This window comes from Falco naumanni, chromosome 13, assembly GCF_017639655.2.
Source record: "Falco naumanni isolate bFalNau1 chromosome 13, bFalNau1.pat, whole genome shotgun sequence".
NCBI classification, from domain to species: domain Eukaryota; kingdom Metazoa; phylum Chordata; class Aves; order Falconiformes; family Falconidae; genus Falco; species Falco naumanni.
Genome location: NC_054066.1, coordinates 25,345,296 through 25,370,384, shown reverse-complemented (window position 1 = coordinate 25,370,384; position 25,089 = coordinate 25,345,296). Strand labels below are relative to the sequence as shown.

General features: G+C 43.4%; 1 protein-coding gene across 5 annotated transcripts in view; it reads right to left on the bottom strand.

Moving 5' to 3' along the window:
- Positions 1–6,663, bottom strand: part of GOLIM4 (golgi integral membrane protein 4) — a 35,953-nt gene extending 29,290 nt beyond the window's left edge. Inside the window, exon 1 of one of the 5 annotated variants that reach the window (XM_040612836.1) lies at positions 5,891–6,663. In XM_040612836.1, coding sequence (XP_040468770.1) covers positions 5,891–6,077 — 187 coding nt within the window. In that variant the 5' untranslated portion in view covers positions 6,078–6,663. The remainder of the gene's footprint in view (positions 1–5,890) is intronic. The other 4 variants (XM_040612835.1, XM_040612833.1, XM_040612832.1 and 1 more) reach the window with 4 other exon arrangements.
- Between the last annotated feature and the right edge of the window lie 18,426 nt (positions 6,664–25,089).

The following is a 25,089-nucleotide window of genomic DNA, read 5'->3' as shown; positions in this document are numbered from 1 at the left end:
TTCTGTACTTGAATTATGAAGAAATCTTTATCATTCCAGATAACCCAAAATCTTCAAGTTGAGATGCAAACCAGACATGTATCTATCTAAGTATACACTTCCCACATACATATAGGTACATACAAATGCATATATATGCATTCACAGCATATAGATCTTCCATACTAAAATTTTGCATAAATTATTTAAAACATTTAACGTGCTTGAAGTATTTAGAACATTAAATACCCAGTGGAAAATGTGAATGGAAGTACAAAAGACAGTTTCTTAGATGAGGTTACAAACCAAAGCACACCATGTCAGGAAGCCAGGTAACAGAATTAGGGATGCTGTGTTTGCCATTTCACACAGTACTGTACTGGGTGTTGAAGTACACCCACGTGCCAATGGTACACAGAGAACTAACCTCTACTATTACAGTGTTGTCACAGATCATTCAGATCTCAGATAGCAATAAAACACAACCAGAATAAGCACCATAGTGTGACATGCAATCTGAAACTAATAGGAATGACAGGAATTTAGGCTGCTGTTACGGAGTACAATCAAACCATGCAGGAGCTGCATTGATGTAGCTCTACTTGTATGATGTACGTGAAAAATAAGCCATCAAAAGTACTGTTAGTTCTTCCTAGCTCTGCCAACTTACGGTACAAGCTTAAATAGAGTACTATAAAAGAGGGTTACATGCACATCTGTATGTACTTCACCAAGAACAGCTTTGGTACCTACGCAGTTAGCATGCAGACTTATTACATATTAACCGCTAAAGTTACACAGAACTGATCTAATATTCTGATGCATTATGCGAATCCCTATACCTAGAGTTGCTATAGATATGATCAACTTCTAGCAGGTCACCTCCAAGGAGGAGCCTCAATATAGGACAAATGGCACAAAAGGCACAGAGGAATTCTACATTTCCTTCTCAGCTGGTGCTTTCTAGTGCTGGATCAGACCACTCTGAGGAAATCCACACCTCATCTACAGCAGGACAAACTCTGAACTCTCAAGTTCAGAGTCCCTGCTGGGTTGGCTCCCAAGATTACAGTACGGTCTCAGACTGCACTGCGATTGCCTGAAGCCATCAGGTACGTTCAGACCTCAAGAGAGAGAGCAGGAAAATTAAGGTATTAAAAGGCACTAAACGTAGGCTGTTGTTAGGGTTAGGGATTAAAACAAATTAAAAAGATTAAAATAGTACACAAGGGGTTACTTGGTACCCAGAAGATGAGAAGACAAGCTCTAAGGGCTAAAAAGACATTTGTAGATGCTTTCAATCTTGAAGCAGTCAAAAACATAATCAGGTTCATCTACAGCTGTCAACGTGTTTCTGTTCCAGCAACTGAAGTCCGTCCCTATAAAGCAAATAGTTTAAAACTTAGTTTGACAGCAGACAAAGAGCATCAAGTTTTGTTTCCATCATTTTAAGAAATACTAAATAAGATTATCTTCATGTTTTGAACATATAATGCTCGGAGAATGAGATTTAAAAATAATCAGCTTAGCAGCAAGATCCACTTCTCTATTAAAGACCTTATAGGTAACAATGACTTTAGGTTTTCTTAGCAGCCAAGAAATTTTGCGTCACCTCTAAATTTTGCCTCCAGTATTCCCTTTGTGGGTTACAAAAGCAGCCCTACTTTCTCCATGTCTATCAGAATTTTGTTAAAGAGATGAAGATGCCAAAGTTTGACATTCTTTTTTTTTTTGAGAAATTCAGCTTTCAAATAGAAAATCTTCTACAACGTGATCTGTCTAAAGGGTGTGAGCTTAAGATCCCAGACTCTCCAAACCTGTTACCCTTATCATGTTGTTGCCAAGTCTGCCATCCTTCCAGTTGCGCCCTGGTCTTGAAATTTCAAGAAGCACAAATATTTTGCAGCTGAAGCTGCAAACACCAGAAGAAGCAGAACTCCCTGCAAAGTCACAGATGCATGGGTTAAAGATTTTGAGACCTCTTCCTGCACCTTTTTTCATGATCTGTGCATTCTGTCTTGGTAGATCAAAGGGCTATTTCCCCATGCATACAGAAGATTTAGCCTGCTTCACCTGCTGCATTTGAGCAAAACAAGGCAATGAAAAAGATAAAAATCTAAGATGACTGGCTTTTCAAGCAAAAACAGAAAGCTCTACTCATTCAGGCATGAAGAGCTGGCAAGTACCAAAAAGAAGGTTCTTGTTACCTGCATAGGTGAAAAACCTAAAAAACTGTGCAGAGAGAAAAGAAAACAGTAGAGGGGACAGTCGGAAGCGAAGGGAGGCTGCACTTTGACCTACATCTGAGGATCCTTCTTAATACTGTGGGCAGACCAAAGGCATTCAGGTTGAAAACTGCAACCTTAACACCTAAAGCTGAGGAGTTGCCTGTGATCCCTAAGCATTTCACAAACTGACTCAAATTTCACCCAGAAGCCCAAACAGTGCTCCTCTGTGTACAATCAGAAAAGCAACTGTCTTGACAGGCACCAGCAGTCATAACAAAACCCAGTGAAAATTCAGAAGACAGGCAATATTTCACTGTCATCCAAGCGTTTCAATCCAGTTGGCCTTCCAGGAGCACAGCCAGCCCGGCACAATACAGCCTCAGGATCCTCAAAAGGACAACTTCAAGAAGTTGCCTTTTATTTTATTTTAATTTTTATTTAAAACAATAACAGCGTATTGATGAAATGGTTGTTCTGGAAGTAAAAATCCAAGGTTCAGTTCTCTCCTCAGCTTGTAATGAGATTTAGAGTCTTTTTTAATCACATAGAAGAGAGCTGCAAACACTAAGAAATCAATTACTGTTGATACAGCACCCTCTTTTCTTCCTGGCAATGCTATGTCAATGACTTTGCCCTTTTAACTGGTTCCTGTTTAAAAAAAATTCAGAGTGCTCCCATCATACTTCAGGCCCCAAAGTTATCTCTAGACCACTATCTATAGAGAACCTGACTACACAGCATGGAAAAGTTAAATTGCACTGCTTTCATAGCAATTATACTTTTAGAGAACAATAAAATGTAATTCAAATAATAATCTCTCGTGTTGTTAAGGACAGCAAAGAGATGTAGCCTAGATACCCTCAGAGGTCTTTTTTTCTTGGCAACAGAAACATTGTTGATTTAAAAACCAGGCCATTTAAAATCAAAAGTTCAAAGTGCAGTCAGATACTGCACCTGCAAGCATAGGATTTTGTTAGCATTTTATGTTGTTTCAAAGTCTTTGTTTACAGAAAATTCCTTCCTGTTGTTCCATATCAAAGAGTTACATAGGCAAAGTTCAGAAATGGTTTTGGTGTTGTATATTACCAGCTAGCATGGTGCTTGTATATCTCCAGGTGAGCTGGGCACAGGCACAGCTTCTGAATTCTCTATGTTCTCCTCACTAATAAACTCCTACTGCAAAAATCCAAGTGATTATACAGGGCAGGCCATCCCAGAGCCATTAAATGTACAGGGAAACACAAGGAGGAAAAGTTTATTTCTAGCTTACTAGGCCCAAATCCTCTGAAGTCCTTAGGCATATAGCTTCCATTTACTTTCGTGGGAAATGAGGCATCTAATGCTTGCTACTGCATTTAGTATGTCTCTGGGCTCTCAGCCTCACCCTCCTTTAGGTATGTTAGCTATTGCCGTAACACAGAAAAATCTAAGGAACCAATTTTATTGTTATATTACATTCTTCCTTGTATTCTGTGACTTAATTGCCAGTAATTTATTTTTTTAAACAAGGTTTACTTCTACCATACTAGGTACAGATAACATCTGCTTAATAGGGTTGATACATTGGCATGGGTCCCAGAACCACATGAAATTATTGAACTGATAATCAAATCCAAGTGTCTAGATGAGGTCACAAAAATGATTACAGGACTGGAGCACCTCTCCTGTGAAGACAGGCTGAGTTGGGGTTGTTCAGCCTAGAGAAGAGAAGGCTCCGGGGAGACCTTATAGCAACCTCCCAGTACCTGAAGGGGACCTATAAGAAAGATGGGGACAGACATTTTAGTAGGGTCTGTAGCAACAGGACAAGGGGGAAAGGTTTTAAACTACAAGACGGTAGATTTAGGTCAGCTATGAGGAAGAAATTCTTCGCTGTGAGGGTGGGAGGCGCTGGCCCAGGCTGCCCAGAGCAGCTGTGGGTGCCCCGTCCCTGGCAGGGCTCAAGGCCAGGCTGGACGGGGCTGGGGGCAACCTGGGCTGGGGGGAGGTGGCCCTGCCCGGGGCAGGGGGCTGGAGCTAGGTGGGCTTTAAGGTCCCTTCCAACCCAAACCAGTCTATTGTTCTGTGACTCTAAATGTATTAACATTTTCAGATCCTGGTCTGTATTTTACATTTCTCATTGATACACTGAAACAAGCAAGAGAATACTCAACGCAAAATGCAGCATTGTCACCACGTTTATCAGCTACTAGTTGCCTGCTGCTTCCATGCACTTACTACTCAATATAACATTTTGGACACAGAAAGTTTAAACTAACAGTCCAGACCCAACATATGTGATCAAGATAATCTCTCCTCTGTGTTAGGATAAAGTTTATTGCATGCTCCTCTTTTGGTATAGCCAGAGCAACAGAAAAAGCTGACTTGTTAAATTTTAGCTCGAGAACAAGATATTTCTGTGTCCTCTTCAAATACTGTTGGCAAATATACAGACTAGCAAAAGTAGCCCTTTAGCCATCTGCCACATACCCATCTCCCAGCCAAACACTTGCACCTTTTTCATGACTAAAATGAAGGTTTCTGTCAAATTTTTCCATGGCATTACCTGGAAATGGCTTGAAATCAAAACACTGAGTAACGATGGTCTCAGATCACAGCTAAACATATTCAAGTAACAATTCACTGCAAGAATCTAACAGAACAAGCCCAGTTCTATGCTCTCTGCATAAAAACTGTATGCTTCTAGGCAAGGTTTTCTGTATGCTTCCTCAGTGAAAAGTATGGCTGAAGATCACCCTGAAGTTAAGTACTGTTACAGCTGCTAGAGCAGACCACTCTTGTTCTTGTTTTATACAGTTTTGAGAAATAAAACTCCGAAGAGTTTTGAAAGTTGGCTCTGGACTTTGTATATGCCAAACTGATAACCTTGGACTTGACACTTAGAGAGGCGCTGAGGTCTTGCACTTCCTAGAGTATGGCTGTTTCACGTATATATCTGCTGCTTTGCATCCGATTTCTAAACATGCAGATGTCAGACATCAGCATCTTTTCATCTTCAAGTACAGGATGCCCACAACTGCTGCATCCTCAAACCAAGATACACAAGGATCTGTATTCACGTGGCAGCCTTAAGCCAAGTAATTAAAAGTTATTCCAAAAGTAACAGAATAGCGTCATCCAAATAACCAATTTGAACTTGACTTTCAAAATACCCTTTATGAAACGTTTTATGAGAATAGTCCTCTCTACCTTCCTGGAGCTATTTAAGGTTTATGCTGCCCAGGAACTGCGGCTTTGCATTTTTGCAGCTGAACGTTCTCTCAGCAGCATAAAGTTAAGACTTCTAAGACAACACAGAAGCACGCCAAAGTCCCAAAGCTGGATGTGGTCTGTACTGTTAGGTGAGCAGCAGAGCAGTATGCCTGCCTTTCCCATTCATACCAGGAATTGCCAAGGGACGTGCAGTCCTTTGGGAGTAAGAGTCACTCTATGAAATGTGTGGGAGTGAGGGGGAAGGAGAGCTCTCTGGAGGTCCGTGACAAAAGCTCCCACTGAATTCAGTGGGGGTAGGATCCTACCGAAACCCCACAGGCTGGAGGGGGAGGTGGAGGAGAAGCGCATAAGCAGCAAAACTTTGTGGGGGGACGGACAGCTGGAGCCCAGAGGACGAGGAGGAGGAAGAGGAGGGGGGCATTCTGCAAGCCTTAGGAAAGGGCGGCAGAGGCTGCTGCCGAGGTAGGTACCTTGTAACTGAGCCGAGAGGGACTCTTGATGCTGCTGGTACTTGAGCGCCGTGGCCTCAGCCTTCCTCAGCTGGCCCTGCAGCTCGTAGTAGAGCATCGCCCCGTAGAGGAAGCCGAACACCACCGTCAGGAGCAGGAGGGTCTGGAAAATCCGCTTCTGTTTTCGGGAGCACATCCCGTTGCCCATGTCCCCGGCGGGGTCCCGAGGGCCCCCGCCCCTCACGGCTTAGCAGCGGGCGGCTGGAGGCGGCGGACGACGAGGCGGCGACATCGGAGGCCCCGGGCCCGCGCCGGGAGGACGAGGAGGGAGGGACGGAGGGAGGGAGGGGCCGGCCGAGCGCCTCAGCCCCTGGGCACCGCCGCGGCCACGACGCCCCGGGCGGCTTCCCCCTGCCTGCGGGCCCTGCGCGCCGCAGCGCGGCCGGCGGGACTCTGCGCGGCGCGGGGCGGGCGCCCCAGACGCATGCTGCGGCCGCGACGCTGCCCGGTGCCCGCCCGGCCCTCCGGCGGCGGGAGGGGGCGGCCGCCGGGTCCCCGCGGCAGGCGGCGGGCAGCGGCGCCGAGCTACCGCGGCCTGCGGGAGCGGGGCTGCGGGGCGGGGGCGGCTCCCTGCTCGCCTCAGGCGGCGCCTTCGGCCCGGCCCCGCCGCGGGGACCCGCCCGGCCGGTGGCTCGGCCACCACCTGAGAGGAACAAAGGCAACTTCCCCGGCCCCGCACTTACGTGTCACCACCGCTCCGCCGCGGCTCCCCGCCGCGGGATCCCCGAAGGAAGTCCCGCTCCGGGCGCGGCCTCATTGGGCCCGGCCGCGGGTCTCTCCCCTCCCTTCGGGGCGGCAGCGCCTGAGCGCATTGGGTGCCCGCCGCGTCCGTCCGGGCCGCCGGGCGCTTCGCTTCCCTCCGCCCGCCCCTCGCCTCACGCCCGGCCCAGGCCAGGCCGACCCGACCCGGGGCTGCGGGCGGCGGGGCGGGCTCCTGCGGGGCGGCCGGGGCCTGCGCGCTGCCCGGCCCCCGTGAAGGAGCGGGCTGCGGGCTGCGGGTCGCCGTCCGGTGCCTGGCGGCCGGGGCAGCCGTGGGGCAGCGCCGGGGCAGAGGGTGGCGCGGCCTGGGGCGGGCGGAGGGTACCCGCCCCCCGCAGCCGCCGCGGGGTCTCGGGCTGTGAAAGCTCCAAAGAGCCAGCTTTTCTAACTAAACGCCTCGGGTTTTGACACCCTTCTTCAGGTTAGTTTATGTTTCCCATAGCTGGTTGGCTGCGCCTTCCTTCGGGGTGCCAGCCAGCCGCGCCCCAGAGGTGCGCTGCGTCGCCCTTGGCCCAGGGCCGAGCTCAGGCCGCTGGTGAACCCTGACTGGGGTTGGGGCATGTCTGTGGGAACGCAGGGCTCCTAAATGCTCCTAACTGGGCTCCTAAATGCTCCTAAATTCCGTTCTCCTGCCTGGGCAGGTGAGACAGGTCTTCAGGCATTTGTGCTCAGCCAGCATGAGTTCAGAACCAGCGTAGCTAGTTCTCTCTACTAGTGTGTTTTGTTACAGGGAAGAAACAAAACAAACAAACAAAACAAACAACCAAGACTCAAGCTAAACCAGAAGTAATAATAAACAAACAACAAAACAATCCAAGACATACTCCGAAGTCATTTTTTCTAGACATATCCAGCTCATTGTTCTGTGTTTTTCACAGGCATTATTCAGGCCTTAAAAGAAAAACTGCATTAAAGAAGCTTAAACATTCATTATTCGAATACTCTACATATACCGGTAATTAGTAGCAGTCAGTACCACAAGCTGGTATGACTTCTCTCTAAATGTATTTCAAATTTATATCGGTTGTCCTGTAACAGAATGCCTTGCTCTCTGTTCAAGGACTGTTGGAAATCAGGTGGTAGGCACCCAGGAAACAACTGTAATTGCTTTGAAAAAGTGATACTTTTAAAAAAGAGCAACAACTTATTCTTTTCCCTTCCTTTTAGAAGATTCCTGAAGTTACATTTAAAGGCTGTTGTTCAAAACCATGAGTGTTTCAAATTGACTAGATAAGTTTTACAGTATCCATTTCTTTCACGAAGTAGTCCCAGTAGGTTTCTTAGCATCACCTGAACTGCAGCTTCCCACCCTTTCCCAGACTCCTTCAGAGATGTTCTGGCTTTGCACTACCAGGCTCCTCAGGTTGAGCTCAGTTAAGGAGAATGAGACAATTATTTCTAGACTGAGACTTTGAAATTACTGAAGATGATTTATACTTCAGTGTTGCAGTTATTCAGATTACTTAATTTCTTGAGCTTCCACTTGTTGCTTACCTTACTTTTTCTAACACTAGTCTACACCTCTGGTTTTGATCACTTTGCACTGGAGAACAACTGGCTAACCAGTAACTTCATCTGAATGTGGTAGTCACTTTGGGTTATCATTATGATGAATAGACACCATAAATTTAAGAAGAGACTGAACTGACACCGCTACTTAATACCTATTCCAAATACAGTTAATTGATTATGGTAATGTAAATATACTTAATCTGCTTGTAGAAATTGGCAATATCATTAACAAATGCTGAGAAAAGAGCAAATGAGTATCTCTTTTTGCTTAATCAAATATTACTTATATTCAGTAATAGCTAGTGATATATCTCCTCTTCAGCTCATGTAAATTGTGATTCTTCATGAGAAAACCAATTAGAGTTAAAATGAGGAATTTATTGGGAGCAAGGGACTATTATGTGAAGCTATTAGGCAAATTTGAATTGGAAGTCCCAAAATAGAAAGGTTTGGACCTAAAAGAGACTGTAATATATTAAAAAGCATTAAATTAGTTGCTAGGAGAGGAATGTTACTTTGACTAATCACTGAATAAGTTACTGATATAATCAGAAAAGATGGGGAATAAGTGTGTTCTGAGCCATGTTGTACCATGGGAAGCGTGCTTGGAGGCTGCAACAGGGAATTAATGGGCAGGCATTTATACACACCTATTTATCATCTTTAGTTTAATTTCCTAAGCAAATGAGGCTTGTGCAATCAAACCGTCTGCCAGTTTGTGCCTTGTAAGTACAAGCAGTTGGCCAATGCATTGGCCAATTTCAAACAAATTTAACCGGGCTGTAGGAATGTTGAGCAAAAAACGAAGTTCCTATAAGTTTTGAGAAATTAGAGGAGCAATACCTAAAGCATAACCCCCTAAGTTCCCTAACTGAAGAAAAGGCTACGTGTGCTCAGACTCAGTTGGATAACAGAGAACCTGTTCAGGGGAGAGAAATATCCCATTTCTTTAGGACATGTGTTCTCACCATCAAACACAAGGTGTGGGAAGCCAGTCCTCAGTAAGTTTGGAAATCACAGAACTACATGGGGTCTTTTGTTTCCTTTGTCTGGTTTTCTCCTCTTAAAACGTAATTCTCTTGTATTTTCTTTCATTTTTTTCACTGTGAGTTTAACTAAGCTTGATACCATGATTATTATGTACCTAGGGATACCAGCTTCTAATAAAAATGATCATTAAACAGCTTTGTTTCCAGTTTGATCCCGTGAACACAGCAGTTAAATAGATCAAGTAGCAGGTCTTTTTTTCTTTTTTTTTTTTTAATCCTACCAATCAATAGATCAGGGATCCAAAGTGATGGAAATGTACAGTGAAGGTTGTCCCATACAAGTCATAGCCCATTCATTTGGTTGCCAGAAATCAAGGAATGTACTGGCAAGGCGTATGTTATTACCTCTCCAGCTACAAAGCACATTCCAACTGCAGATGTTTAGGCAAGAATGACCTTTTTGTCCAGTGACTAAAGCTTACTAATGCGTGCAAAGATTGTTTTAACACTCAGTGTCATTTATTAGTGGTCAGGAACTGAAGGAATAAAAAGGTTGGACTTCAAGAGGTGAATGGTCCTGGGAAAATTGAATTTATCCTTGCCTGAGGTCATAGTTTGTGACACAGGGGAAGTCAGGTTTTTATAGCTGACCTATCAGCTGCCTGTGTCTGAGTGCCCAGCTTAAGTAATCAGTTGAACTCTTTGCTGATATCCTAATTCAAGGTGAGGGTGAGGACAAGGAGGACAGTGTTTTGATACAGAAAGTGCTATACTACTTAATATTCAGGGGAAAAAAATAATCAAACATAACGTATCCCAAACTGGACATGCAAAGTTAACACAGCTTTGACATGCGTTTTCTGGTGCCTCAGTTCTGGCTGTAGAACAGTAGAGGATGACTGACTTCTTTCTCGTGGATGCTTATCAAGATACATTGATCTAAATCACTCAGCATTCATGGTAGGAATGGGGATAAACACTGGTAAGAAAATTCTGTCTAGGTTCATAGAATAATTAAAACAGCATTCCATACTGAGGTGAGAAAATGTGGTTAACTGATGGAGATGAATAAGGAGGCTGCGCTCTGACTTAATATCCTGTTTCTGGTGCTTCCTGACTTAAATAGTCTTGTCATTTTACTGGCTCCAAAACATTATCCTTTGTAAATAATTAATGTAGGTAAGCAGATGCATTAAAATGTACAGTTGTTTTAATAGGACTAGGAGGTAATGGAGCTATGTATGCCACAGATCTCCAAATTCACTATGAAACATACATGCAGGACACACTTGGAATTGCCATGCGTTACATCATTGCCATACAGTCACCACAGATGAACTTCGAGGGGTAGTACTCCAGTGTATCCTGTGCTGGAGCTATTGTCCATCGATGCAAAATAACTTCTAAGAAATGCTGGAATTTGATCAGCCTTTTGCTGAAATTCCCAGAAAAAAACTCCTCATACTGTTACATGCTCCATTGTTCTTAACATAACAGCTACCATAAAAACTGACAGTAAACACTTGAAACAAATATTAGGATCTCATATAATTTAAATACCTTGTTTAATCATGAATTGATTTGAAACAATGATTAGATGATCCACCTTATACAAAACTTGCAATTGGAAGCCCTGTATTCCTGAGGGCTGGTGTTACACAAAAAGGAGTAAGTTTGAGTGGTAATAATAAGAACACTCTTATGATTAAGGGGCTGGATGCTGGAGCCTTTAAGCACTTACCTAACAGCATGTTATTTGCATAAAACAGAAGTGCTCCTAGACCAGGATCTCTGTGTAATTTTGCTTCTGTGTGTTTTGTTTATACTACAGATCAATCTGAACCACTAAGTGAAATGCAAACAACAACAGTGCTCAGTCTGCCCCATGGCAGGTGGATGGATGCCTTTGGCAGCATGAGCAACCACACACAAAAGACATGGGGTTGTGCCTGTAGTGAGGTGGAAACAGGAGAAAAATCTAACTCCTGGGGGAGCACCATGCAGATATAAGAACAGTCAGAATACAGGACCCTGGAGTTTTTCCATGTGGTAGAGTGTTGGGGGGGTCCTGTGTCCTAGCTGAAAAATTCTGTGAGGGAAGTAGGCTTCCCCGTTTTACTGTTTCAAAAGGTAGCAGTTGCATTCCAGATTTTATGAGTTAGAGGAAATTGTTGAACTTGGGAATGCTGACTACAGGCATTGTTTTTTTCTGATACATAGAATAATCCCCAGTGATTACATTTTCCTGGTGCATTTCCCATTGGGCTGTCCAGACTGGAGGCCGTTGCAGATGAAGAAGTAAATAGGTCAGTGAATTTTGAACTGTTTTATCTTCTGCTTTTTCCAGTCTTGTTGGACTTGTCTATTTTTTCACAGTCTTTTGGTTTTTCAGCACCTGAACAAAAGCCAGGGTCTGATATCCTACAGCTGTAGAACTGTCTGGCCTTCCAGGAAAGAGAAATCTCATCTTCATAATTGTTTCCATTATCATTGCACTGTAAGATAAGGTAGTGACTGATGAACTAATGTAAATTTCATTGACGTTTATATCTGTGATATCTTTGTGATTTTTTAAGGATCTGAAATGGAGACTTTTAAACGGAGTTTGGAAAGAACTGTTTACTTTGTAGAGTTAATTCAAGGAGAAAACAAGCACTCAGGAATTTATGTATAAAATCTGAAGAAATGTAAAGGACTTTAAAATGAACTCAGGATTTTAACAGCCATATTCACATTTATTTTCAACTTCATGAGATTGCCATCTCTATTACTGATACTGTCAGGGCCTGCCAGACTTGGAAATAGAAAATGTTTTTCCAGTCAGTTACAGGTTTGTCCCTGGATTGTAGTTTTATTTTAATTTTAGTTATTTACTTCTAGCTTTTGTGCTGCTCTTACACACCAGGAAAACGTGTGCAGGCTTCTCTCACAAAGCATAACTATCTGTCCTAATTGTTAGTCTTGGAAGTGCTTTACTATTACATTACAAAATAAAATTAGTTCCAGTGCAAATGAATTTTACAGATTTGTTTGGGAACATGTAAGAATATAGAAGAATGGAGAAAATAGCTGAATTTGAGAATGACCTGTGAGAAAAACCTTGAGCTGTTCTCCTAAAAGGTTTCTAATATTTTGTGTTTCATGTGTCACTGTTGAACTTGGTAGGAGTGTTTGCACTCAAACACGTATGTACTTGTTTGCAGTGTTCAGGCCTCACTTTGAAAAGGCTATCTAGGAACTCACTGAGCTCTTGCTAATAAAAAGGAGTCCTTAAATTGAATACCCTACTCATTTGTTGTGTTTCAGAAAATTGTGCAATTTCTCCATCTTTTTTCCCTAGCCTTTAGGACTTTATTCTGTAGGGAGGTTTTTTGATTATTTTTTTGTTGTTGTTAGTGTTTACTTTTTGTGCATATATTTGTTTTACCATTAGCTAAAACGTCTTGAAGAATTTGAGTGCAATTCTTCTTTAGCGTGTGAGCTGCTGCAGGATTAACATGGTCCTGTTGTCCAGATGGCTCTATGCATATGACTGGGAACCTTAACAGATGTGATCATCCTGGTCCCCAGGTTTGCAAAACTCATCTCCACTTCACTGGTAGAAGTACAGCTCTTCACTGTCTTTTAAATCGTTCAGCTTTGTGCACTGTGAATATTATTTTTGTCTCAGATATCCAAAATTACTTCAGTCCTATTGGTGAAGAATTACTCTTGCCTACTGCCTGGTGAGAGATTTGTTATTTTTGTGTTAGCTACCAAAACCTCCTTGAGCCACATTTTGCTTGATTCAGTTACTGTTTGAGTTCCCTTCAAAGGGTGTTGTGTAGGAGTCTCTCCCCCTTTTCCCATGTAGCAGAAGATAAATGCCTGCTGGCGGCTCTCTGACGCTGCCACATCAGTTTTCATCACAGCTTTCCCTGTTTGTCCAGCTCGTCACTCCATCTGGGGTAAGCAGCATTCTTTCAGAGGTTAGGTTTATTATGTCTGCACATTAACTGAGGATGACAAAGTAAAGAACCACTAAGGAGTTGTTGTATGAAGATGGTCCTGAAAGAAGTAATTAATGGTTATGCCAGTAAGGTTCTTGAACTAGCTGTAGAAATGACATTGGAAATTGATCTTTTTGTCTGTGAAAAAGCATAGCTTGTGTGTTGGCTTGGATCCGTGCAGCACTGTAAGGACAGGAAAAAAGATCCCAGGAGCTGTTTGTTTTTGCAGTTATTAAACCCGATGAGCTTAGTGTTTGGAAATGCTGCAAAAAGTGGGGGAAGACCACTTTTGGAGCAAAGCAAGGGAAATGGAGCTGCAGGGTGGGGAGCAGGCTGCCGGAGAGCCCCTGCCACCTAGCGGGACCCCCCCTAGGGCGGAGGAGACCCGCGCGTCTGCCCTGTGCCCCAAAGAGCTCACAGGGGTCGCGCCGTGAAATAAAGAAATCACTGAGGCTGTGGGCGCTCAGCAGAACCAATAAGCAAGGCAATGAGTGTGCAAGCTGAAGGCAACAGCTGGTGGACCATGTGTGGGTGAAAAGAATAAAGTCAATTAAATCCCTGATATGGCTCTGTTACAAGGGAACTCATGTCTTTTAGAGTTAGCTACTTACCCCCCGTAACAATACTGCTCAGTCAGCATAGAGGAGCTCTTTGCCTGTGATGTGACACAAACTAACTGGAGTATTGCCCTGAAAGGTTACGCAGAGACATGAGACAGTGTGTATATGCATGATTTATTATTCATACCTGAATTGTAAGTGCTTTAAGGCAATGGAGCCCATAAAGTTTTACAAGCATTTACACAGTACATTTACACTGTGAATAAAGAAGTGCTACGGCTGCTATTAAGAACCTTTATATGGAATTACTGCATAATAAATAATGAGCCCTGAGAGTAAAACCTACTCATCTATGTTATCAGACATTCTTATGTTCTGGCCATGATGATGAACAGCCTCTGAGAGGTATGATGTCCAGCTCAGTGCATGACCTTTTTGTTTGTGTTTGTTTGGTTTTGTTTTTTTTATTTAGTTTCCTTAGGAAATGATGTTCCAGTTAGCCAAGGGTGTTGTGTTTGTGTGTTGTTCTCTTTAAAACATTACAATTCACTGTCTGATTCAAGCAGACTTCACCAGGGGCAGCAATCTCAGATATTGCATTCCTGAAAGTTTCATGCAAATAGGTGGCTGGGTAGAAAAGAGCAAGCCATGAGGGAAAGGCTGAAATGTGGTATCAACTAGCATCTAATAACATGGAAAAATACTTTATAAATACTGGAAGCACAGGAAAAGCTACCATTGCTTTTCATAGCAAACTATAAAACACAAGGATTTCAAATATAAGCTTCTATTGGAACTATTTGTTTAGGCAAAAGTAATACAAGACTGGTAGTAAACCAGGAATGTGAACAGAATTAGGGTATTAGGCAGCATCAGTGGTTTTACTCCTGATTACACTTTCTGAAGTGGAATCACATGGCTAGAGTACAGTTGTCATCAGATAACTATGGTGCAGTTAGCCTTGCATCTGTAGGAATCAAAGTTGTATCTACCGTAACTCAGACCAATTCTTGAGGAGGAGATGGGGAGAGAGAAGGGTTGTTAGCAACACAGTAGCCCAGATCACTGGTGACAGTCCACGTGTTTTAGCAAATATCCCAACTCCCCACAACATCAGGTACACTTGAGAACCTGATTCTCTGTTGTGCCTCTTTGGATTTTTTGTGCTTTTTGGAGTCTTGCTTATGCTGACCTGCTAGAGGGCTGGGATATGAGATTTTGTAAGAGTAGTTGTACATGCATATTATTTCTAGCATCTTTTTTAGTATCTGTTTTTCAAAAGGAATCTCCTTTTCAAATAGACCCACAGAAGTTTCTGTGTTTAAAAATAGCAACCTGAAAGAGCTTGCATCCTCCTTTTGGCTTTTCTTCTTACATACTGCATGATTCAAGAGAAAGCCTGAACATATAAGGAGGAAGTGACACAGACATATTGCTCATGATGAGAGCACTAAGCAAATGGAAAACAGAAAACAGAAATTTGGCAGAAGTAGTAAGGAAGATTAAAGTACATCTGGAGTAGAGCTGTGTTATTCTAAGGGGTAAAATAATCAAAACAACTGGAAATCAAAATACATTATTGGAAATTTTAGCATTCAAATGCCAGCAATAAGGAGAGTGAATCTGCCAATTTTTGGTAAAATAATATTTTATTACAGTGAGGTTTCTCCAGTGACTCAGGTAAACTTTCTGATTGCTTAAAATTTGTTTTATCTGTAAAGTGCCTCAAAGTGGAAAAGTCTGCTGTAAAGAAGCAACACGGCTTTTGAGTACATATAGTACATGTAGAATAAACACGCTGCTAGGCAGCTGATGTTTTTCTAGAGTTTCAGATAGCAGAAATGTGTAAATCTGAAGGTTACAGTTAGGTAAAATAATTACTGACCTCCTAACCTTTAGAATGGTTGATTAAAAGTGCAATTCCTAATCAAATACGCATATATATTTACCTAAGCTCTTCAGATCTCAAAAGAGCATTCTGTGTACCGCGTATTATGTATATAACACAAAGACTTGAATTCGTACAGACAGTTTTCTGGGTGACATATTGGTTCTATTAAAGCCAACATCAAATTATTGAATATAGTATACTCAAGATTTCACTTTTACTTTCTTTTGACTTCAGAATTTAATATGTGATTAGTTTGTTTTGACTTGACTTAAAACCTAATGCATGACTAATGCTGATATGCAGTAATAAAACTTCCTGTTAGAATAAATCCCAAGAAACTCTACTAATTTTATTGTCAATTTGGACTCATACCAATGTTACAGTGGAGAATTTTTTCATTTTTATTTCCACAGTGAAAGTAAGAGGCCCCAGCTGAAATATGACAGCCAGACTGTGTGTTGGAGCAGTTTAGGTCCAGAGCCAGACCTATATTCTGCAGTCTGAATATTTTTCTAATTAAAATACACTTGATCTACTGTTAGAGTGTTGAAGAGCTTTTGAAGTCAGACTCTCACTTTTTCACTTTTGCAGAGTATTTTGAGGAAAGAGGGTTGCCTTTGTTTTGGGACACATAAATGAAGTTTGGTTAATAGATTATAGTAACCATAGACTAGATCACATTGTAAATTTCATACTCCACTTCCATTTGTTCATCCTACAACCCTGAATTTTTTACTGCATTTATCATAATGGTATTTGGAGACATATTAGGTTTCAAAGTGGGCTTACTGAACTTTTTCGAATCCGTCTCTTTTTTTTCCTCAGGTCAGCATACACTGTCTTTTAGGGCTCTGTTCTCACTGTGTTTCAGTGCAAATTTTGAAACTAGTTCAAGAAGTAGGCTTTATGCGCTTTTCTGAAGACATGAAGCATCAGGATCAGTCAGGATTACTCATCCTCATTGTACACATCACTTATATCCAATTATGCCAATATTGTTTTTACAAATATTAAAGGCACATGGCCTGATCTGAAACAAAGTAAGTTTTTTAAAATGGAAAATACATTTCCATTTTTTGAGTGGGAATTGTGGTATCTAGAATATTTTGCTTCAAAACAGGTTCCTTTCTTTATTGAAGGGAACAGTTAAACCCCTGACTTTAACTAGCTTTACACCACTAGCAATGTACTTTTTACAGCTCACTTGAAACCCCATACAAATACATCATGTTAGCTTATTTGTGTGTGATGCAACACAAAGCTGAAAACTTCAAGGTTTGCAGAGGCTGGATGACATTCCATCATGGCACTTTTGGGGAAAACGGTTGTTCCAGAAGAGCACCATTTAGTTGAAACCTGATGTTTGGCATATTATTTACCTCCTCAGGCAAGATACCCCCACACAATTTCTGCATGGCAAATACTGGTCTGTAAACTTTGTGGGACAGTAGAGTGTGCTGGGTGACCTGCACGTGCCTGTCGGGAAGCTACAGTGTCTGCCAGGTTGTTATGCTGGTTATGCTGGGTGCTGTTGGGGGACCAAAGCACAACTGGACACACAGACACCTTGTTGCTGAGAGAGAGCAGGCTGCCTTGTGCCTTGAACACCCCCCCCCATCTCTGGTTTCTCAGTTCAGATCCTCAAAGAAAACCTAGAAGTTGCTTCAAAAGCCAACGTGGAACATTAACATTTCATGGTTCTAACAGACAAGTTGCTTTTCTGGCCATTACAGGTTTTCTCACTCTGCATCATCTATTAAGTTCTCACTGTCCCAAAGGCACCTCTCCTGTCACCACAGGGTCAAAGAAGCTTGTCTCTTCCATTGCTTTAGCCTAACCCTAACATCCCTTCTTTTCCCAAAGTGCTGGCACACTTCTTTATCACAGTAACTGAATAAAGCAGATAGGTAAACTTCTTCCTTGGTGTAGGCAGCTTCAAAGGTTGGTGCTCCTGGCTTAGCACACGAAAAAAAATGGAAGACATGCAAGAAACGAAACTCAGTTAATTGAGAAGGGAAGAAACAAGCACGTAGATGGCATTTGCCTTCTAAAAAGCATATGTAGGAGTATCCTCTGATGATAAACCTGTAAGTGGTACATGCCCAATATTTTTAGATCGTACAGGATTTCTTCCAGCAATAATAAATACTATTCAAGGTGCCAAAGTTGTTACCACTAGTCCAAACTTCTATACGCAACCATGTGAGAAACTGTAGGTTCTCCAGTTGGTTGGTGCTTACCCAGGTATTACGCCAGTGTGCAAAGCCACAGACTAATGATAATAGTTGGGTTTTTTTTCACTTAAAAAGGAAATAGTTCAATTAAGCACGTGTATAGCAGTTCTGTATAATAGGAAACTTTGCCCAAGAGATCTGGCCATAGGTCTTGAAATCACTGGAAATCCTTCCAGTACTGCATGGGCCCCAAACCGTCTATTTATAAAACAGATCCAGAACATGCATCCAAGCTTTCTATCCTGTTTCTGTGCCATAGTGCTTTGTTGGGACACAATTTAAATTCCTTTGAACTCAAATTCTCCTTGACTACAAGAAACATTGACTGGGATTTTGCCTTTAAAAACAGCAAAGTAAATGAGCCTCTACACTCAATCACAAATAGTCAGGCCTTTGTTATCTGAGCTGCTTTTGACATAAAGATCTCCTATGTGAAAAAAAGAACACACTATTTGTCAAAGCTCTGTTTCTAAGATGGAGTGATACGTTTTTTCAGAGTCCACAGAAGACAGTGTACAGATAAAACTTACCTGAGAGATGGCAGATGGAGGTGACAGTCTTCTTTGTTCAGGAAAAGGAGGAATTCAGCCATGGCTTCTGCACACTATGTTAATATCTTAACCACTGGGCTTCTGACTGTTTTGGATACCATGTTGAAAAGTCTTGATGTCATCCCAAACCAGATGGGGATCATACTGTAAATTTCCAGGTTCTGTAGGCTGGGGGAAAGTTTCTCACTTCAAATAATGAGCTGCTTTTACTGAAACAACCAATTAGGGATATGTCTCTGCCAATTTAAGTTATTTTCCTTTGCACCTAAACATTTAGTCTGGAAAAAATGGGGTTTGATGTTGTACTTTGGTTATACTGCTTCTCTGTCTAATATCTTATAAATACCTTCTGTCTTGAAGTTTATGAAGACTTTACTCTGAGGCCATACTGACCCCTGAGATCAAGACCCTGTTGTTGAACCGAATTTGGAAAAGGGATTACAAAACACAGGGTATGAACACTTCATTTTGGACATGTAAGTGTGTGGGAAAGAGCTTTTAACTAGTGCATTTCCATCACCAGAGCCCATCTAGTAATGGCCAATACTGCTGATATAACCAGAGGCAAACAGGCTGATCGATGATACCCAGCTCATTAGTAAGCTTTTCAAAAGGAGGAAAACCCACCAAAAGAATCCTTGCTCCAAGTTCCCTGGTGTGTCTTATTTTCTGTGTTCCTTCTAGAACATAGCTGCCTTCTGGACAAAGATGACCTATGTTATGCCGTATTATGTTTCTGGAACATAAAGAGCAGCAAGAAGCTTATCCAAGCTCTTTTACGGAATCCCCATTTGGACTGAGAGGTGCGTGACCAGTATCTTCATCTTTTCATGACAATAAGCACCACAAAAGTAAACGACTCAAGTATATTTGTGGCAGTGTTTGCAGAAACAAATCCAACAAATCCTTCTGGGGCTCTTAGTAACCTCTCAGATGCTGAATAACAACTCCTTTGAAGTGAGTACCTAATCCTTTTGGGGGGGAGGTTCAGTGAAATGTGATTTCACTTTTCAAGATGTGACAGTGATACGGAAGCCTCTGTATGCAAATCAACAGCACCAATTACTTTGTGCCTATGAGAAATTGTTTCACTTTTTAATGAGATGAGAAACACTGACTGAAGTACAGTCGTGTTACACATTAAAAAGGAGTGGTATATTTGGTAGCCAATTTTAACACCTTGTAATGAGAATATATAGTGACAGAAATATTTCTTTCAAGTACAGCCTGGTGGTAAAACATGGAGATGTTCTGGCTCTCAATTAGCACTTTACACTTGTACTTTATATAGGTATGCGCGCTGTCACCATGGGTTGGTTGCTCTTAAAAGTATCCAGGCATGGTTCCAGTGTGCATTTATACATTGTGTTTATCTGTTACTGATGTGAACTTCCCAGCAAAAGCAGAGCATCCCTGGTCAGGGCCCAGGGGACCACTCCCGGCCCGCCAGTGCTTCCCTCTGGCACCAGGCTTTTGCCAGGAATTCTGTTTTCTGCCATTCCGGCATCCAGGCTGGGAGCCGGTTTGAGATTTATTCTTCCTCGTCTTTCTTCTCTCCCTGCTCAGCGATCTTTCACTGCAACTTCTTTACGTTCCCGTCCTATTTAACCTCTATGCTCCGCAGCAGCGCGTTTGCTTTCCTAAGGGCCGGGCCGGCGCGCTGCTGAAACACGGGACTTGTGGCGGTGCGGTCGGTGCCACTGCGGCGCTTCGGGCAGGCTCCGGCGCCCCGTGCGCTGTGCGGTGCGGAGCGGAGCGGAGCGATGCGGTGCGGAGCGGTGCGGAGCGGTGCGGTGCGGTGCGGAGCGGTGCGGTGCGGTGCAGCAATTCCCGCCCTGGGCGCCAGATGGCGCCACCACCCCGGTGCTCGCGCCACCGTCCTCCGCTTGCCGGGCCTCGGCCGCCACAGGGCGCGCGTCGCCTTCGCCTCCGCCGCCTTTTGGTGTGACACCAGTAAGTGCTGTGAAAGGAAAACCGCTTCGGTTTATATTTCTGAGTTGGTAAAATGAAATGAAAACTTCTCCGGGAGGTGGCTGCGCGGGCTGAGCTGCACCCCGAGCACCCACCTCGCTGAGGGCAGTCCCGGCGGCAGGGTTCCCTGAGGCAGCACGCTTCCTTCAGGGGGACACACACCAGTGCTGGGGCCTGAAAAAGGCTCCTGCTCTGAAGGTTGTTTGTGGGAAGGTGTTATCAGTGCCACCAAATGTCTGACAGGCGGATGCCGAGAGGACAGGGCCAGTCTCCCGTCAGCAGTGCGCAGCGCCGGGACCAGGGGCGGCGGGCACACGCTGCAGCACAAGAAGCTCCATCTGAATGTGAGGAAAAACTTCTCCGCCTTGAGGGTGGCGGAGCACTGGAGCGGGCTGCCCGGAGGGGCGGTGGGGTCTCCGTGTCTGGAGACACCCACAACCCGCCCGGACGCGGCTCCGTGACCTGCTGTAGCAGGGGTCGGCCGAGGTGCCCCCCGGAGGTCCCTCCCGAACCTGGCCACTCTGATCTTCCAACCCTTCTATTCCAGGACACCTTTGCGGGAAGCCATTTGCTTTCATCAACCCATTCCTGGCTTCCTCGTTCTCTTGTGCCACAGGTTTCCTACAGACCTATAGCTGAACGGGGGCTGCTCCCTGGGTGGATTGTACCTGACCTGTAGGACAGCTAGTGGCTGTTGTTGGGTTTCTGCTCCTCTCCCCGCACACCTGCTGTGCTTGTGCAGCTCCAGGTGTACGAGGAACATTTGCCAGCTCTTAGGAAAGGATATGCAGGATGCTATCACATGTTAGTGCTTCCATTCTGCACTGCTCTCATGTGTTTCTAAAAGCCTTAGTAAAACTTCTAGTTTAAAAAGTACTTCTGGTTTCCACTGGCTTGAGCTGGCTTGTTGGTTTGCAGATGAAGCAGTCAGTGTACTGTCGCAAAGGCACAGTGTCTTCAGAGTGTGACCGTTCAGTACACATCTAAATAAAACAGGGTTTTTGTTTATTATGATCTTTTCATTATCTGCATTGGGGAGATTCTGGCATTTTACATGGCACTTTGAACAGGTTAGCTACTTGAAGGAACCGCTTTTTCTCCTCCACAAAGTAGTAAATACTATATTGACAATCTTTTTCCACTTAATTTGATAATAGACTCTGTCCAAGGAAAATAAAAGCTAGTTAAAGCCACCTGTCCACATGTCCCAGTTTTATTTCAGAGCCAAAAAAGAAATCGTGAATAGGAAATAGAAGAAAAAAATCCTTCCCCAGTTGGTGATTTCGTTGTAGAGTTCCAAGATGTTCACTATGTCACTAAACAAGAAACTGTAACTGTATGTTAATGTTCATCTAAACTTCCCATTAGCTGATACACTTTCATGTATTAATTATGTGCCCCTTACTATCTTACAAAAAAAGAACATTACATTGTACTATACTTGTGGCTTGGGCACTGGCACAGGCTTTATGGTAACAATGCTCCAAGCATCCTACTTCTGCTTCTGCTTGACTTTGGGCATGTTACATACTGCCTTTTTCTTCTCTGTGAATTAGGGATGGTCATTTAATTCTTCTCATGTGTTGTTTATACTATAAAAAATTAATTTTTCAGTCTGTGTTTTTTCACAACTGATTTTGCCTCAGTGGATATATCTAGATGTTAATATAACAGAAAAAATATTTGACCGCTATGATTTCTTATTGATTTTTTTTCTTTCTGTCTACAAAATGCTGATAACATTCAAGTACACTTTAACGCAGCCATTGCCAGAGGTTTGTAAAGTGCTTAGAGTTCTGCAGGATGAATATGCTAAAGAAGTGCCAAGCAAGATGATAATAGCCTATGTTTATTACCTTGATATAATCCATAGAGTTTCAGAGGAAACAAGTCCTAAAGTGCTTGTACCCAGCTGATGGAAGCTGGGGTCCTACAAAATTTTCTAATTCCCTTCTTCCCCCCACCCTGGCGCTTCATCCTGCTTTTCACTGACCTGCTGTTCTCAGTGTGCTGTTGAGTTGCTTATTTTCAGTGCAAACTTGATTCACACAGCCCAAAGTCTGCATTTTAAGTGAAGCACTTTGGTTTGTGTTGCCTCATTATTTTTCTTCATGGTACACCACAACACAAGGGTGTTTTGCAAAGCTTAATTGAAACCAACAGGTAACTGTCTGACCTGCACTACTTAGAAATGACCTGCTAGGTATCAATTTAGTATACTTGGACTGTTTTTTTTGGCTTGTACACAAATATTTATGGCAACTTGGCTTAAACCCTATTGTAACAGAGTTGCTGTGGCACCATGGGATTATTTATGTCTCAGAATTTCACCCCTTAAAATCCAGGGTTTATTTCACAAATAAAAATACATCTGTTCATTTCTGCTAAAGGGAGGAAGGGGATGAGGGGACCGAGTCCACCCTCTGTAAGTTTGAAGGCTACACCAAGCTGGGTGGGAGTGTTCATCTGCTGGAGGGCAGGAAGGCTCTGCAGAGGGGTCTGGACAGGCCGGACTGGTGGGCCAAGAACAGTTGTGTGGGGTTCAACAAGGAGAAGTGCTGGGTCCTGCACATGGGTCACAAAGCCCCACGCAGCACTGCAGGCTTGGGGCAGGTTGGCTGGGAAGCTGCCTGGAAGAAAAGGATCTGGGGGGTGCCAGATGAGAGCCGGCTGAACGTGAGCCAGCAGTGTGCCCAGGTGGCCAAGGCCAACAGCATCCTGGCTCGTGCCAGCAGCAGCGTGGCCAGCAGGAGCGGGGCAGTGCCCGTCCCCCTGTGCTGGGCACTGGTGGGGCCGCCCCTCGCACCCTGGGCTCAGTGTTGGGCCCCTCAGCGCAGGAGGGACCCTGAGGGGCTGGAGCGTGTCCAGAGCCGGGCAGGGGCTGGGGCACCAGCCTGGCGGGGGGCGGCTGGGGGGGCTCAGCCTGCAGAAAAGGGGCTCGGGGGGGATCTTACCGCTCTCTGCAGCTGCCTGGAAGGAGGCCGTAGGCAGGTGTGGGGGGGGGTCAGTGTCTTCTCCCAGATAACTAGCAACAGGACCAGAGGAAACAGCCTCAAGTTGCACCAGGGGAGGTTTAGATTGGATATGAGGAAACATTTCTTCATGGAAAGGGTGGTCAAGCATTGGAACAGGCTGCCCAGGGAGACAGTAAATTCACTATCCCTGGAGGTGTTTAAAAAACACGTAGATGTGGTGCTTAGGGACATGGCTTAGTGGTGGGCTTGGCAGGGTTAACAGCTGAACTTGATGATCACAAAGGTCTTTTCCAACCTCGATGATCCTATGATTCTATGATATTTTACTACTGCACAGTCCCACATTTACTGGGAACTGCACAAACTGGAGGCCTTACTCAGGGCCCTAAAAGGAGAGGAAGGTGGAAATCTGTGTACACGGGGGTTCACCACAGCAGCTCCAAATGGGGCTTTTGGTCACTCACTTTTCTCAGGAACAGCTTTTGCAGGAAATGTTTGTGGAGGAAAAATCCTAGTAATTCTAAAAGCATTGGAAACATATTTTTCTTTTCAATGGACATCTGTTGTGCTAAAGAAAAAACCGGGCTTAGAAAATAATGATGACTCTGTAGTTCCGTATTATTTTCACTGTACATACCCAGAACAAACCATATTTGTCAAAATTTTGCTAAGCATTAGTAAGTGTTGATGTAAGTACAATATGCTGAAATGTGCTTGTAGAAATCACATAATAATTCATAGAAATAGAAGCAAAAGATGGAGCATCCACAGCAGTCTGGAGTTCACAGTGCTAGAAGAGAGCTCTTAATTCTTAAAAGAAATTATAAATGCTCCTAGAATGCAACTTCTGCAACTTTTGTTTGTCATTTCTAAACTCATTGACTGTGCTTTATTGGCAACTAAAAGCAAGTCGCTTATGGCATGAGGAATGTGCTGAACAAGGTCAAGAACATTTTAAGGCAGCAATTTCTTTCCTTGATAACATAAGGCATAGTCGTTTCAACAGCTAAGTAAAGGTCAGGATGATTCAGGGTCAGCCTTAAAAGTGCTAGCCTTAAAAGAGTCATAAACACACAATGGCCCAGAATTTTCTACTGTTCAACCGTTTTTATAGCTGATTACTCCAGGGTGAGCATCAGTAGCCAGTAATCATAGAAAGCGCTGCTGGGTTTACACCTAAAGGGAGGAGAACATTGTGAACGTTTTTTGGAATACCCATTTTCTGGTATGTCATAAACATGCCAGAAAAGCTCTTTGCAGTATGAAAATTTCTTCTGGAGTGCAAGAGTTAAAAACTGGATGGACTTGGTAGTGACAGTCTTTCTTACAGCTTCAGCAGAAGTTGGACATAGTCCCTATTTCTGGAAGATAAGATTATAGGCATTTTGTTTGTCAGAAGAAGTTTCATTGTGTGAGAATAATTCATATTTCCTAAGTATGCCACATTTCTTTAGTAAGCCTTTTCTACAGTTGAAATGTGGCTGTGCCCTGTCCATCATCTGTCCTAGAAATGGGAAAATGAGTGACAGAAACTATTTGTTAAAAATTGCTAAAATCATTCCACAAATGCTACAGGAAAGAGACATTGTTTATGTAGTTGTGTTGGGGTATGTGTACTTCAAGTGAAATACACCAGGGAAAAAATGGTCAATGGGGTGTGTTAAAGGTCTTTTATTTGCATAGATGCTTCACTTTGCCACCTGATTTATAAATCTGTGGATTCGGGAAC